Source organism: Sinocyclocheilus rhinocerous, unplaced genomic scaffold (genome assembly GCF_001515625.1).
Source record: "Sinocyclocheilus rhinocerous isolate Xijiao unplaced genomic scaffold, SAMN03320098_v1.1 scaffold401, whole genome shotgun sequence".
In the NCBI taxonomy this organism is placed as follows: domain Eukaryota; kingdom Metazoa; phylum Chordata; class Actinopteri; order Cypriniformes; family Cyprinidae; genus Sinocyclocheilus; species Sinocyclocheilus rhinocerous.
This window is the reverse complement of record NW_015624202.1, coordinates 245,657-259,733: the sequence shown is the minus strand read 5'-3', so window position 1 is coordinate 259,733 and position 14,077 is coordinate 245,657. Positions and strand designations below refer to the sequence as shown.

Genomic DNA, 14,077 nt, shown 5'->3' with positions numbered 1-14,077 from the left:
TCTCTGTCTGTCTGTCTGTCTCTGTGTGTGTGTGTGTGTGTGTGTCAGATCATTGCATTAGCAGCGCCAAAGGTTGTGGGTTCGATTCCCAGGGATCACACATACTGAGAGGGGGTTCAATCTTCAACTGGCTGGCAGGAGCCGCCAACATACTGGTAAAACATGTATAGCCTGAATGCACTGCAAGTCGCTTTGGATAAAAGCGTCTGCTCAATGCATAAATTATTAATTATCCGCATGTCTGAGATACTCACAGCTAATAAAGAATGCAGATTGAGCCATCCTGTCGCGGTGATGCTAACGTCTCCTTGGGGAAACAGGTTGATTCTACACTGCGCTAATAACGTGTCGCTGGTGGATGCATTCTGTGAACACAAATAACACAATATGAATTATACGAAATACTTTTTGATCACTTGGAAACTGAATGTGCCAGAGAGGAAACTGTAAGTGACTCATTTCCAATTTGGAGCACATATAGATTCCAAACAAATGTTTGTGTTATCTTTAGCCAACAGGAAGTGATCAAGCAGGTTGGGTGGTTTGTTTTCATCAAGCTCATCACTTTAACCTTCTGTTGCTTGTTTCTCTGCAGATGGATGCAATTTGTGTATCACACAACTTTTAAGTTTGGACGATGTGTAAAACGTTTACCATGTGTGGGTTGAGGGAGAGATCTTCCTGAGAGGACGAGCCGGCGGTAATGACACGTGGAGCGTTGCAGTGTGAGCCAGCCGTCTGAAACCAACAAACAGTGCTCTTAAAGGGACAGTTAACCCCAAAATTTAAATGTGCTGTTAATTTACACACCCTCAGGCCATCAAAGATCTTTTTCTTCAGTAGAACAGTAAATAAGATTTTTAGCTGAAACTCCATGCTGAAACAAAACAAAAAAATAGACACCATCACAAAATTTGTAATGGTTTTACTGGTTATAATGGGATTTGTATTGGCTTTAATGGAAACTGTAATGGACCCTTTGGGTTTCTACTGATAATTGGTCACCTTCTATTGGTGGCTTGTTAAAACCAATAAATCTTAATGGAATATGTCCCAAAACACACTACAGAAAACCATTTTTAATGGTTAAAAGTTGATGGTTTGTAATGGAATTTGTTGTGGAAACCATTAGAAGTTTCTGTGATGGTTTCTATTGTTTTTTTTTTCAGCAGGGCTGTGATCCTTGGTGATTCATAAAATGCAAGTCAGCAGCTACCATCACTTTGAGAGGCAAAAAAATGCATAGCAGGCAACACAAAATGAATTCCCGTGGCTCCTGATGATATATTGAGGTTTTATGAAGTTAAACAATCAGTCTGTGCAAGAAGCTGAACATTATTTATAACACCACTGTAATCCTGGGGAAATTTGATTCTATCTCGCGAACTGATTCTTTCTGACAGTTTGTTTCAATGAACTGGATCAATTCACTACTTTGTTTTCGCAATCACTCAACGCTGAAAAAGCAAAAATATTATTAAAGCACCTACCAATGATGCAAAATGTGGATGTTTTACATATCGAAAACATATAAAGTGAATAAACTTGTCTTCTTTTCACATAAACAAAGAGAAACCATAAAAACATTTATTTCTCTCCTTCATTCGAGTGTTCGGTTCACACATGCGCACATCAGCGGCTCATCAGTTCTTCAGTCCGAGTCGAACTGTTTCCTCGGATCAGTGACTGTTGGATGAATGATTCATTCATCACAGGATCAGATACGCTGGTATTTTGGCTGATTTTGAGTCTCAGTGACTGTCAGGCATCTGAAAGTGAGTTTTGATTGAGTAACTTGTAGAGCTGAGCTGCTTGAGCCACAAACGGTTTCAGATGCTTCAGTCCTATTTGGTGAACTGATTCATCCAGTACACTAAATAAAACAGAATGATTCGTTTGTGAACCGGACATCATTTCAGACCTTTTGCCTAAGGCTCTGGATTATAATCCTGTAAATAATATTCACTTTCTTGCACAGACTGATTGTTTCGCTTCGTAAGACCTCAATATATTGTCAAAAGCCATGTATATTAATTTTGTGCTCCTTTTTTTACTCTTAAAAACGGACAGCAGTTGATGCATTTTATGAATCACCAAGGGCTAAAAATCCTTGGTGCTAAATAGTTACAATTCTTCTTTAGTGTTCTACTGAAGAAAAGCAATCTTGGATGGCCTGAAGGTGAGTAAATTAACAGCACGTTTTCATTCTTGGGTGAACTATCCCCTGAAACACACGCCACAAGTCATTCTTCATAACAAAACAGATGAGGATTTACACAAGAACAGCACTCATTAAAACAACTACTGATTGAGCTGTGCCAACTCAGATAAACTGGATAAACAGATTGCTTGCATTACGAAACAGGCAAAATAACAAGCTCTGGAAGCAGTTAAAGGATTCATTTACAACAATAATTGCACAATGCTCAGTTTTAGATGAACTGTTTCTTTAAAAAAAAAAACAAAGTTCGTAGTTTGAGGCTGAAATTTGATTAATTGAAAAATCTGTAAACATAATTAAGACAAAAAAATGCACCTGATCAATATCCAAGTCTGAGAGGTGCAGGAGAGCGTTTGCATTTCTGGTCACAGCGAAGACGTTTAACGTGAAGAGAAGCTCAGATACGGGAAACATGCCGAGATTTTGGATCTGCGAAACAAATAGTTTTAGGAGAAACATCTTAGAAGTCCAAGGAAAATATTCATTTTGTCCAGATGCACAGCGTGTGTGCTCTGATTCATTCTGGAGAGTATTATTTAAAACCTGGTTTGGATGTGAGGAGCCCACCTGATAAGAGAGATTGAAGGGCGGTCCGGTCCCAACAGGGAGGCTCTGGCCAAGCTCAGGTTTGATCTCAAAACGGGACGGGCTGGAATCTCTGAAAGAAAGACTCACAGTGTGAATGACTCAATATTAAATAATCACTTATTAGCTTTGAGATATTTCAGGGTGAATCTCACAAAACATGTCAAGAACACGTCTGTGACATATTTCACCTCAAAAATCAGAAGAAAAAGGAATGCAGTTTTTATCCTCGTTTTGTCCTGTTTTTGGACCATTCAGGTTTTTTATTAAATTAAAATTTATTATTACAGTTTTATTCATATTTTGAATTAGTTTTTTTTCTGTTTACATTTTAATTTAAAATAAAGTTTTGTTTTTAAATTTTAGCAATTTTATTTCAGTTATAGTTACATTTGTGCACACACAAAAATAACTATAACTGAAAAAAAAAAATGGCTAAAATAATTTTTTTTTTAAATTAAAATGGAAATATATATATATATATATATATATATAGTCACGGTGCGTGCGGGGAGATGAAGCAAGGACTCAAGTGCAGGATTGCTTTAATAATATAATATAATATAATATAATATAATATAATATAATATAATATAATATAATATAATATAATATAATATAATATAATATAATATAATATAATATAATATAATATAATATAATATAATATAATATAATACGGCTTCACGGGCTTATTGCTTTAATAATATAATATAATATAATATAATATAATATAATATAATATAATATAATATAATATACACTTGACTTTTGGACATTTCTTTGTGAGTTTCCCGCTACTGGCTTACCTTGTGAAAAGAATATCAGCTTCATATTTCAGATTATGATATATGTCATTCATGTTGTCCTCTGGAGACATTTCTTCACCTTCACTGCAATGAAACAGACAGATTAATCTAAAAAAAAAATCTATAGCTTTCTTAAGCCAACATAATTTTTTTCAAAATGAATAATAATTTAATCTACATTCATATTATACATCAATAAAAAAAAAAAATCCTCAGAAGAGATTCTCATCGGTTCAAAGGTCACGACCTCACCTGGAGACCCTCAGAGTGATCTGGACGTAGTTCAAGAAGACAGATCTGCTGAACTCAAACTCCAGTCGGAAATACACCTGGATGAATGAAACAAAATGTGAAGCCAAACGAAACACAAAACACAACTAAAGGACGTGCTGTCGTCTAATTGGCGGTACTGTGATTAATTGCAATTGCTGCTTTGTACCGAATCTGAACAGAAGGTGCAATGCATTGTGAAATGAGTGGAATTCAAGTAGTCAAAGGAAGAGTCTGGGGCGACGCCAGCCCAGCGAGAGCACAGGAAACCACACAGAAACACCAACTCATCACAGAATGTACCTGTAAACTCTCTGAGGAACAATCCCACTGAGAGACAGACTGATCAAACACGCATGGCGCACGAGAATCAGAAACTTTGCATATGAAGAGAATTAAGGGATTTTACATGATGAGTTTTTCCGTTCTGTGGCTTCAGTCGATGTCAGGAGGATTACGGACATCTTTTTAACAACCTCGGGCTTCTGTTTTGTCACAGATCGACTCCAACATTCTCTAAAACTGGAACATGTGACATGTATTTTTCCAAGCAATCAGCAGCAGCATTTTTTTGACCGCATCTTCACGAGCTAAAAAGTACCCAAATGAACCAATGCATGTCTTTGGAAATGCTACAATGGAAATAAAATGGCATCAGTGGCAATACCATGTTTTTGGGCATTTATCTTATAAATATCATGCCATAGCATATTGTAATTGAATAGCACAGTATATAACATTGCCATCTGATACCTTCACTAAACCACCACTTGAATGATCAGTAATATTCAGACTAGTCAGTTGTTACAGGTCTGAGGCGTCTCACCTGAGCAAAGGACCTCATGAACGGCGCGCTGGTGTTGCAGGTTCTGTAGAGGCTCATATCATCAGAGTTTGGACACTCGATTGCAATGTCTGAAGGTGCCTGAAAAACAAGCACATTTTCGATTTCAGACCAATGCATTTCTGCGGAGAAAAGCCCACAACTGAAGATCATTCCAAAGACATTATGGAGTAAATCACTGAATGGACAAAAGGTGAGTTTAGTAGTCAATATACTGACTTTAGAAGTTTTATTTGCACCAGTCTAGCACTTGAACTACAGTCCACATGAACTCATATTACAATTTGGTTCATGAATATGTCTGATGAAGACATATTTCATTCATAATTACCCTTAAATGTTTAGGAATTTAAATGGTTTGAATATTTGAATTTTTGATCTATGTAAACATGCATCGATTGCCATTGGCTGTTTATTCAGTGTTTTGTGTTATGAGCACCTATTCGTCTGTGATTACGGAGTTTATTTTTTTAATTTGAATTAATTAGATTTATTTCCCATTTATTAATCATTAATATAATTTCTATTCGATAAAATGCAGTATTTTAGAGCAGTATTTGCTTAAAATTTTAATCAATTTATTTATCTAAAAAAAGTATATGAAATATTTGTATGACTTTTCCATGATGATTTGATTTAAGGTCTAGAAATCACACTTTTAAACGTCCCTCATATATCCAGGTTGATCAAGACCATGGGAACCCTGGTAATTAAATCAAAATGGCAGTTGTTAAGAGAACTAATCAAAATAAGAAACATGATTTCAGTTTTTTTTTATTTCCAGTGAATTTATATTACTTTTTTAGTCACTTTTTTAGTCAATTGTGATTACAGGGATTATTTCTTTAACTTTTAAGCCTTTATAATTAATTTAATTAAATTTCAATTTGATCATTTGCATTAAAATGTCCCTTACATATTCAGGTTGTTCTTTAATAAAAATAGCATTTGTCAAGGAAACATTAAAATAAGAACATGATTTGTTTACATCTTAATTCTTAGCTGTTTTAGCTTATTTTATAGCTTGTTTTGGCTATTTTTAAATTATTTTAACATGTCTTTTAGGGCTGTTTGTGTGGCATGTATGTGACCCTGGACCACAAAACCAGTAACAAGGGTCAATTTTTTGAAATTGGGATTTATGCATCATCTGAGAGCTGAATAAATAAGCTTTCCATTGATGTATGGTTTGTTAGGATAGGACAATATTTGGTCGAGATACAACTATTTGAAAATCTGGAATCTGAGGGTGCAAAAAAATCTAAATATTGAGAAAATCATCTTTAAAGTTGTCCAAATGAAGTTCTTAGCAATGCATATTACTAATCAAAAATTAAGTTTTGATATATTTACGGTAGGAAATCTACAAAATATCTTCATGAAACATGATCTTTACTCGATAATTTTGACCCATACTGTTTTTTTTTGGCTATTGCTACAAATATACCCCAGCGACTTAAGACTGGTTTTGTGCTCCAGGTTCATATATGTGTTGCTCAGTCACTTATCAATGAGATTAGGATGCTGCCTATGAAGTCACTGAGGAAGTTCACTAGGCTTTGGATCAGATCCACACACACTGACTCATACTTTCCCTTCCACTCTTGGCCTCTTTATCAGCGACCCCTTCCACCTCACGTTTGAATTCCTTCTTTAATGCTCTAAACCCTCATAAATACAGGTTAGGCCTGGGCTGAGAGTCAGATCAGGGTGTTTTTCCAGAAAACAAACCTTCAGCACCAGACTGGAGAACTGGAGGTTTGGAGAATGCGTGATGTGCAGGATCGTGCCGTACGCGTTTTCTCCTCGGTTCTCTAAACGCGCCTCCACCAGCACTTTCCTCCGGCTGGCCTCCACCAGACGCTCGCCGCTCGTCCTCTGATGGACACACGGCGGCCACGAGGAGCGCTCGCGTCGCCCGCAGAACTGCCTGAAAGAGACAGACAAAACAGGGTTTCTGAAGGTTTCATCAAGGTACTTGTTTAAGACCTTTTTAAGGAATAAATTGAGGGGAACACAATATGTTCTCAAAATGTAAATGCATAGAGAGTAGACAATGAGTCATATTAGTAACACTTTAAAGTTTGAAAATACAACTTCCAACAGATTTGCATTACTTTTTAATTCTTTTTACAAAAAATTTAATAAAATACTGTAGTTTTTAACTTGAATAGCTCGGTTCCCAACCACTAGAATATGGGGGAAAAAAACTTTTACTGTACTATCTGTTCACGATGCAAACAAGTGATGTTCTTCATCTTGTTTTTCGACGCAAATGTCTAAAGATTCTTAAATGAAGACATAAGAAGTTTTGTTTTCTGAGAAATGGATCAAAGATTAAGTGAGTTTATGATTAAATAAGAACAAAATATCTGCTAACAGGTTCAGAAAATTGTACCTAATTCATAGCAAAGTTTTTGCATACCCCACTGACAGATTGTTTTCATCTTTTAAGCATTAATTGTGTTCAATTATTCAGAAAACATGACTTCATATCTTCATTTTGCATCTATCTTGATTAAAGGATGCTTAGATATTTATACTGGAAAACAAGTCAAAAATACTGAGTAAGAAAATCCATGAAAAGTTTTGTTTTCCATTGCAAATATCAAAACATTCTTAAATCATGATACAATTACTTTTTCAGAAAACAAGACATACTATCTTGTCATTTTGCTTCTCAAGTAAATGCATCTTGATTCAAGAATGTTTAGACATTTATACTAGAAAACAAGACCAAAATACTAAGAAAATCCTTTTTGCAGTGTATGAATTTAAGACTTTATACCCAATTTAAGACCTTTTTAATTTATGAATTATGACTTTTTAAGACCCTGCTTAAGGACTGAGGTGTTTCAGTGTGCGAGGAAGAGCTAAAATGTGCGTTTGAGGACAAACCTGCGATCTAATAGGTCAGAGCTGCTCTGCAGGACGAGGTTGGGAATGCACTGATCATCATTATCACAGCCGTTCCAGAATGGTAGCTGGAGAGAAAGAAATGTCATTTGGAAAAGGTGCAAGACAAAAGTGTTATGTGTCTGTCTGTCTGTCTGTGTGTCTGACCTCTGACTGCAGACTGGTGGGCCACCTGTCGTCCAGCACCGGCCCTTCATCTGCGTTCTGCAGGCCTACGGTAACACTAAAGATCAGGGGTCGTGTGTAATCTGTCACTTCCTGTGTAAACAAACAGAACGATACCATTTCAGCTCTGCAAAGATGATTTTTTACTGCATATTTGTGACCCTGGAGCACAAAACTAGTCTTAAGTCGCTGGGCAAATAGTTGTATCTCGACCAAATATTGTCCTATCCTAACAATCCATACATCAATGGAAGGCTTATTTATTCAGCTTTCAGATGATGTATAAATATCAATTTCGAAAAATTTACCCTTATGACTGGTTTTGTGGTCCAGGGTCACATTTGGTCTTGTTTTCCAGTACAAATATCTAAACATTCCTAAATCAAGATATTTACTAAAATATAAAAATAATGCCAAAATATCTACGTTTAAAACCACATGGGGAGATATTTTTCTTGTTTTAAGCATACAGTAAATGCACTTAATTTTTTTATAAATTTTTCCTGACTCAATATTTTAAGAAAGTAAAAAAATGTACCTTGATTTAAGAATGTTTAGATATTTCTACTGGAAAATAAGACAAAAATATTGAGTATTTAATTTTTTGCATTGAACAGTTTACATAACATTAATATTCCTGTAAATGAATTCATATTCATAAATATTACCACATGTGATCATCAAATATTAAATAACTACTAGTGGGGTAGAAACTGTGAAATATTTGCTGTAAATGTGAATCAAGTATGACAGGAGTGGACATTTCTAAATCAAGAAATTTATTGCATATTAATCCTCTGGAATATTTGAATCTGATTGGTTAATTGCAGCATTGGACAAAATTTGTCTGAATTTATTTGGTCAAAAATACAGTAAAACTAAAAAATTGTGAAATATTATTACCATTTAAAATAACTGTTTTTGTGAATCATTACCACATTATCCAGTCTTCAGTGTCAAATTATACTTAATAAATCATTATAATGTGCTGGTTTTCTGCTCCAAAAAAAACAACACAACTGATTATTCTGATTATTTTCAGTATTGTAAACAGTTAATATTTTTGTGGAAACCGTAATACGTTCTCTTTCAGGATTCTTTGATGAATTGAAAGTTCAAAAGAACAACATTTATTTAAAATAGAAATCTTTTGTAACATTATCAATGTCTTTACTGGCACTTCTAATCAATTTAAAGTCCGTGTGAACCGGAAGTTGCTGCCGACTTTATTTCAGTATGGTGACGTATTTCTAACTGAAACGGAATATTGAGTAGAAGGCGGGGTTTTATTTTTGAGCTCCTCCTCTCGTGTTTCACTCGCAAAAAAAACGAATGGTTGAAGGGGCGTGGTTAAGCAAATTCTGCCCAAGCCGTCAAACTGACGTCATCAGAGCAGGAGTGCCATTTCGGAGCGGAAGCAAATGATCAGATTTTGATTAAAGATTACCAAGACAAACTAATTTTTTCAGAGGATTAACTTGCACGGATTAATTGTTCACTTTAAGACTAACAATGTGCACTAACAAAATAAATATTGTACATTTTGATTTCATGGGGACTTTATGAAATCAAATGCATAATGAATAATGCATCCTTGCTGAAAAAAGTATTCAACAAAAAATAAATAAAAAAATACATTTTCTTTTTTTTTTCTTTTTTCAATCATGACAACTCTCGGAACATTTTAGCATGGTGATGGATATGACAATGTTAATGTATTTGGTCTTGGCGGAATAGACCTGCTACGCTGCTGCTGAATTGCTGCTGCTGTTGGTTATTGCTGTTGTTGTAGATTATTGCTGCTGCTGCAAGCAAGTACAGGAACTTGCTACTGCCAATGCATATGGCGAAGGCAGTAAGCTCATTGGTTGCATATGCAGCATGAACCAATCAGCTTGTGCCAAGTTGTTTAACTCTCTGAATATCATCAGTTACATTAACAACCCGTCAGCCTGCACCATCTAGAGTTTCATGACTGAACTATATATATATATATATATATACTGTAAATATCTTACTGACCCCAAACTTTTAGACCTCAATATAGATGCTAGATTCATTAAAAAAAGAGCTGAAATGGATAAAAGTGACTGCAGTGTGAACACATGTACAGAAAGTGGCTCACATGAACATGGAAATACACTTGCTGGCAGTAATCCGAGTCCGGCCGCAGGGTGACGTCTCGGGGCTGTGGCTTTTCAGTGCTGTCCAACACGGCTCTGGGGAAATATCTGCTCTCCTCGAAACCAAAGCTGTACCTCAGCGCTGAACAGAAAAACAACATCTCAATCTCAACAATAGCAACATCTCTGTTTATGCATCCATTTTCAAATATATAGTTATTTTACAAGAGCAAATCCGGTTCGTAATGCACCTTATATTCTTAAAAATAAAGCTTCCATAAGGTTTTTTCTTTTTTTCACAACAGTGCCATAGAAGAACCATTTTTGGTTCCACAAAGAACCATTCAGTCAAAGGTCGGTTAAAGAACCATCTCTTTCTTACCTTTTTATAATCTGAAGAACCTTGTTTCGCCACAAACAACCTTTTGTGAAACAGAAAGGCTCTTCAGATGTCAAAGGTTCTTTATGGAACCATTTAGACAAAAAGGTTCTTCTGTGGCGTCAGCCTGCACCATCTAGAGTTTCATGACTGAACTATATATATATATATATATATACTGTAAATATCTTACTGACCCCAAACTTTTAGACCTCAATATAGATGCTAGATTCATTAAAAAAAGAGCTGAAATGGATAAAAGTGACTGCAGTGTGAACACATGTACAGAAAGTGGCTCACATGAACATGGAAATACACTTGCTGGCAGTAATCCGAGTCCGGCCGCAGGGTGACGTCTCGGGGCTGTGGCTTTTCAGTGCTGTCCAACACGGCTCTGGGGAAATATCTGCTCTCCTCGAAACCAAAGCTGTACCTCGGCGCTGAACAGAAAAACAACATCTCAATCTCAACAATAGCAACATCTCTGTTTATGCATCCATTTTCAAATATATAGTTATTTTACAAGAGCAAATCCGGTTCGTAATGCACCTTATATTCTTAAAAATAAAGCTTCCATAAGGTTTTTTCTTTTTTTCACAACAGTGCCATAGAAGAACCATTTTTGGTTCCACAAAGAACCATTCAGTCAAAGGTCCTTTAAAGAACCATCTCTTTCTTACCTTTTTATAATCTGAAGAACCTTGTTTCGCCACAAACAACCTTTTGTGAAACAGAAAGGCTCTTCAGATGTCAAAGGTTCTTTATGGAACCATTTAGACAAAAAGGTTCTTCTGTGGCATCGTGAAGCACCTTTATTTTGTTGGGAACGAACCCAAATATAAGCCATTTTAGGCCACTTTCGGGTATTCTTATTTGGATATTTTTAAGCGAAATTCTGCTAAGCATCTCCTTTTGTGTTCTGCTGAAAAAATTGGAAGAATAAATGACAGACTTTTAATTTTTGGAGAAACTAGCCAGCATTTTCATAAAAAGGTGAATGCTATCTGTCTGTTTGTGACTCTCAGACTCATTTATGTTCTGTCCTGATCTGATAAGTTCCAGATGGGAAATGTAGGGGATGCCTGACACAGTTTTATGATGGTTTCCAAGGACTCCTCTCGCTCTAAATGCTGGGATTAAAGTGTTTTCTCTTTGGCCGGAGGCTTTATGCATTAGGAAAAACTGTTCTAATATTAAGGAGTGACCTTTCAAGCAAACATCTGAAAGACATTACTCAAAGGCACGGGACGCTGGAAAATACAACAAATGTGCATTTATCATTCAGCCATCTGATTGGTCAGTCATTTTCAGGTTTGCAGATAGAGTCCAGTTACATACCGACTGTTTTTGGATCTGTGATCGGTGTCCGCGGCGTGATGTTCAGGCAAACGGTGGCCAACATACATGACACCTCTCGACCTCCTCGGACGCAGTCTTTATTAAAAACATTGATTTTCGAAGGCTCAAAATGAATGCCGATCCCCACACGGACGACACTGCGAGACCTGTTTGAAAACACATGAAGCTATAAAACTGCCTCAGGAGATTTCAATTATGAATCATTTTCGTTTCTCCTAAAATCTCAAACGAGAAATACAAGCTGAAAGAGATTAAACTATGTTATATATAACACATATTACAAATATAGAGCTAAAGATCTTTTGATCTTGATTTGAGTTCATGTTGAGATTACAATGGTCTTTTTTGTAAGCAAGAGACTTTTATATTTGCTTATTTATCTCCATTTAATCTTACTGCTGTCTATGAGAAACAATTATGATACAGTATTAAAGAGACCTCATTTGGGATTTTTTTCCTTCCTATGTGATACCAGGATTATTATCATTAGCTACAATTTAAACCATTGAGAAAATTATTACTTGAAATAAATAGTAAAAAGTTAAATGAAACAAAGCTATAAAGAAAAATCTTAAAAAACCCACATTTTTTAACAAAACATATACAATACATACATATATATATATATATATATATATATATATATATACACACACACATTTTTTTTTATTTCAGCTAGTTGCCATAGCGACATTTCTCATTTTCATTTAATTTAACTTGATGTAATAAAATAACAACTAAAATAACAATGAATTAAATCTATATAAACATACCTTAAAAAAATTACACAGAACAAAATGGAAAATATATAAAAAGCTAATTCAAAATATTAATAAAAACTATAATTAGTATATCAATGATACTAAAATAACACTGTGTTATACATTCACATCCATTTACATCATATTAAAACTCTATTTGAATATTTGTGGAATTATAGTGTATTATAATAATACTTCGTACAGTATTTTATATATTTTTATTTTCACAAGTGATGATGGCTCAAGCCGCCAGTGTTATTTTAGCATCTTTGAGATCCAGTTATATTTTTAAATTATGATTTTTTAAAATTAATCTTAAAACCATATTCATTCTTTTTGGATTCTCTGTTTTCGTTTTAATTTTAGTTAAAGTTTAAGTAATTTAGTTGTGTCTGTTTTTCAGTTTGAGTTATTTTAGTAAAATTTTTGTATCAAGTTAAACTTAATGAAAATTAAAAATGTTGCTTTGGCAACTAGCTGAAATATAATAAGATTTTTTTTTTATTTTTTATATATATATATTTTTTAATTTGCTTTATTATTTGATTTCAAGTTTTTTTTATGGTTTTAGTTTTAGTTAACTATAATAACCCTGTAAGACACAGCTCTGGAAATGGGTGCTAGGTTAAGCTATTGGTTCGTAAGTATGACTCTTAACTTAACCTGCCCTATGTGAAGTGTGTAAACTCACCAAAGCAGAACTGCGGCGCCTAAAGCGCCCACAGACAGATCTATGAGCTCATCTCCATTCACATCCATCATCCCATGCACACTGCGGCCAAAATAACGGAGACCTGGAGAGATGTCACCAGCGGCTATTCTCTGAGATGAGTGACAAGAATTAAAAATGAACAAATAAGGTGCAAAAGGTCATACTTGTTCTTATATTCTGGAATGCCGTTTAATCATGTTTATTAAATATCAGTGACTCCCAGTTGAGTCTTACCTGTTTGTATTTGGGTTGGATGCTGTTTTGTTGGCCGTAGAAGAGATAGATGGCTCCCTTGTGATTGTCCTCCAGTGGTGCACCCACTACCAGCTCACTGAAGCCGTCGCCATTCAAGTCCGGAAGAGTGGACATGGCCGCGCCAAACCGAGAATCATGGGTCTTTTCTGATGGTCCAAGAGTCCCATCTGGTATAAAAGAGCCCTGCGGAATAAACAGAGAAAGAAAGACAAGAAAATATTCATTCAATTGGCTGTTTAGAACCGAATACTAGTATACTAACCTTAAGCATGCAACAATGTTGTCGCATGACCTCGTGGCATCCAAACCATCTCAGACGTTTGTTTGAGGTTCATATTTTTGTTAAAATAATCAGTTGATCCATTATAATCAGTGATGCGGTCTACACTGGATGCGGCGCGACACGACAAATCCCCGACAGTAAACTGCTGACTCGTTCTATTTATGATGTACTGACACAACGTTCAAATGATTTGCAGCGCCCGCTTTGTCACATCCATTGTGGACAGCCTCAAGCTGTTGGTTTATTTCAGTAATTTATTTATTTATTTTTTTGGCTAATAGAAGTTATGAATGGCCGGTAACTTAAAAATGTAGTAACCAAATTGGCTGGTGAGTGAAAAAGTTAAATTTAAACCATGAATATAATATAATATAATATAATATAATATAATTAGT

General features: G+C 35.2%; 1 protein-coding gene across 1 annotated transcript in view; it reads right to left on the bottom strand.

Moving 5' to 3' along the window:
- LOC107738627 (integrin alpha-11-like) overlaps positions 1–14,077 on the bottom strand; it is a 50,918-nt gene that overhangs the window by 3,309 nt on the left and 33,532 nt on the right. Inside the window, exons 14-27 of the mRNA XM_016550409.1 lie at positions 13,379–13,582; positions 13,124–13,254; positions 11,651–11,817; positions 9,936–10,075; positions 7,793–7,903; positions 7,628–7,713; positions 6,461–6,659; positions 4,712–4,810; positions 3,868–3,944; positions 3,616–3,699; positions 2,789–2,879; positions 2,537–2,650; positions 655–738; positions 255–365 (exon numbers count right to left, since the gene is read on the bottom strand). Coding sequence (XP_016405895.1) covers positions 255–365; positions 655–738; positions 2,537–2,650; positions 2,789–2,879; positions 3,616–3,699; positions 3,868–3,944; positions 4,712–4,810; positions 6,461–6,659; positions 7,628–7,713; positions 7,793–7,903; positions 9,936–10,075; positions 11,651–11,817; positions 13,124–13,254; positions 13,379–13,582 — 1,698 coding nt within the window. The remainder of the gene's footprint in view (positions 1–254; positions 366–654; positions 739–2,536; positions 2,651–2,788; positions 2,880–3,615; positions 3,700–3,867; positions 3,945–4,711; positions 4,811–6,460; positions 6,660–7,627; positions 7,714–7,792; positions 7,904–9,935; positions 10,076–11,650; positions 11,818–13,123; positions 13,255–13,378; positions 13,583–14,077) is intronic.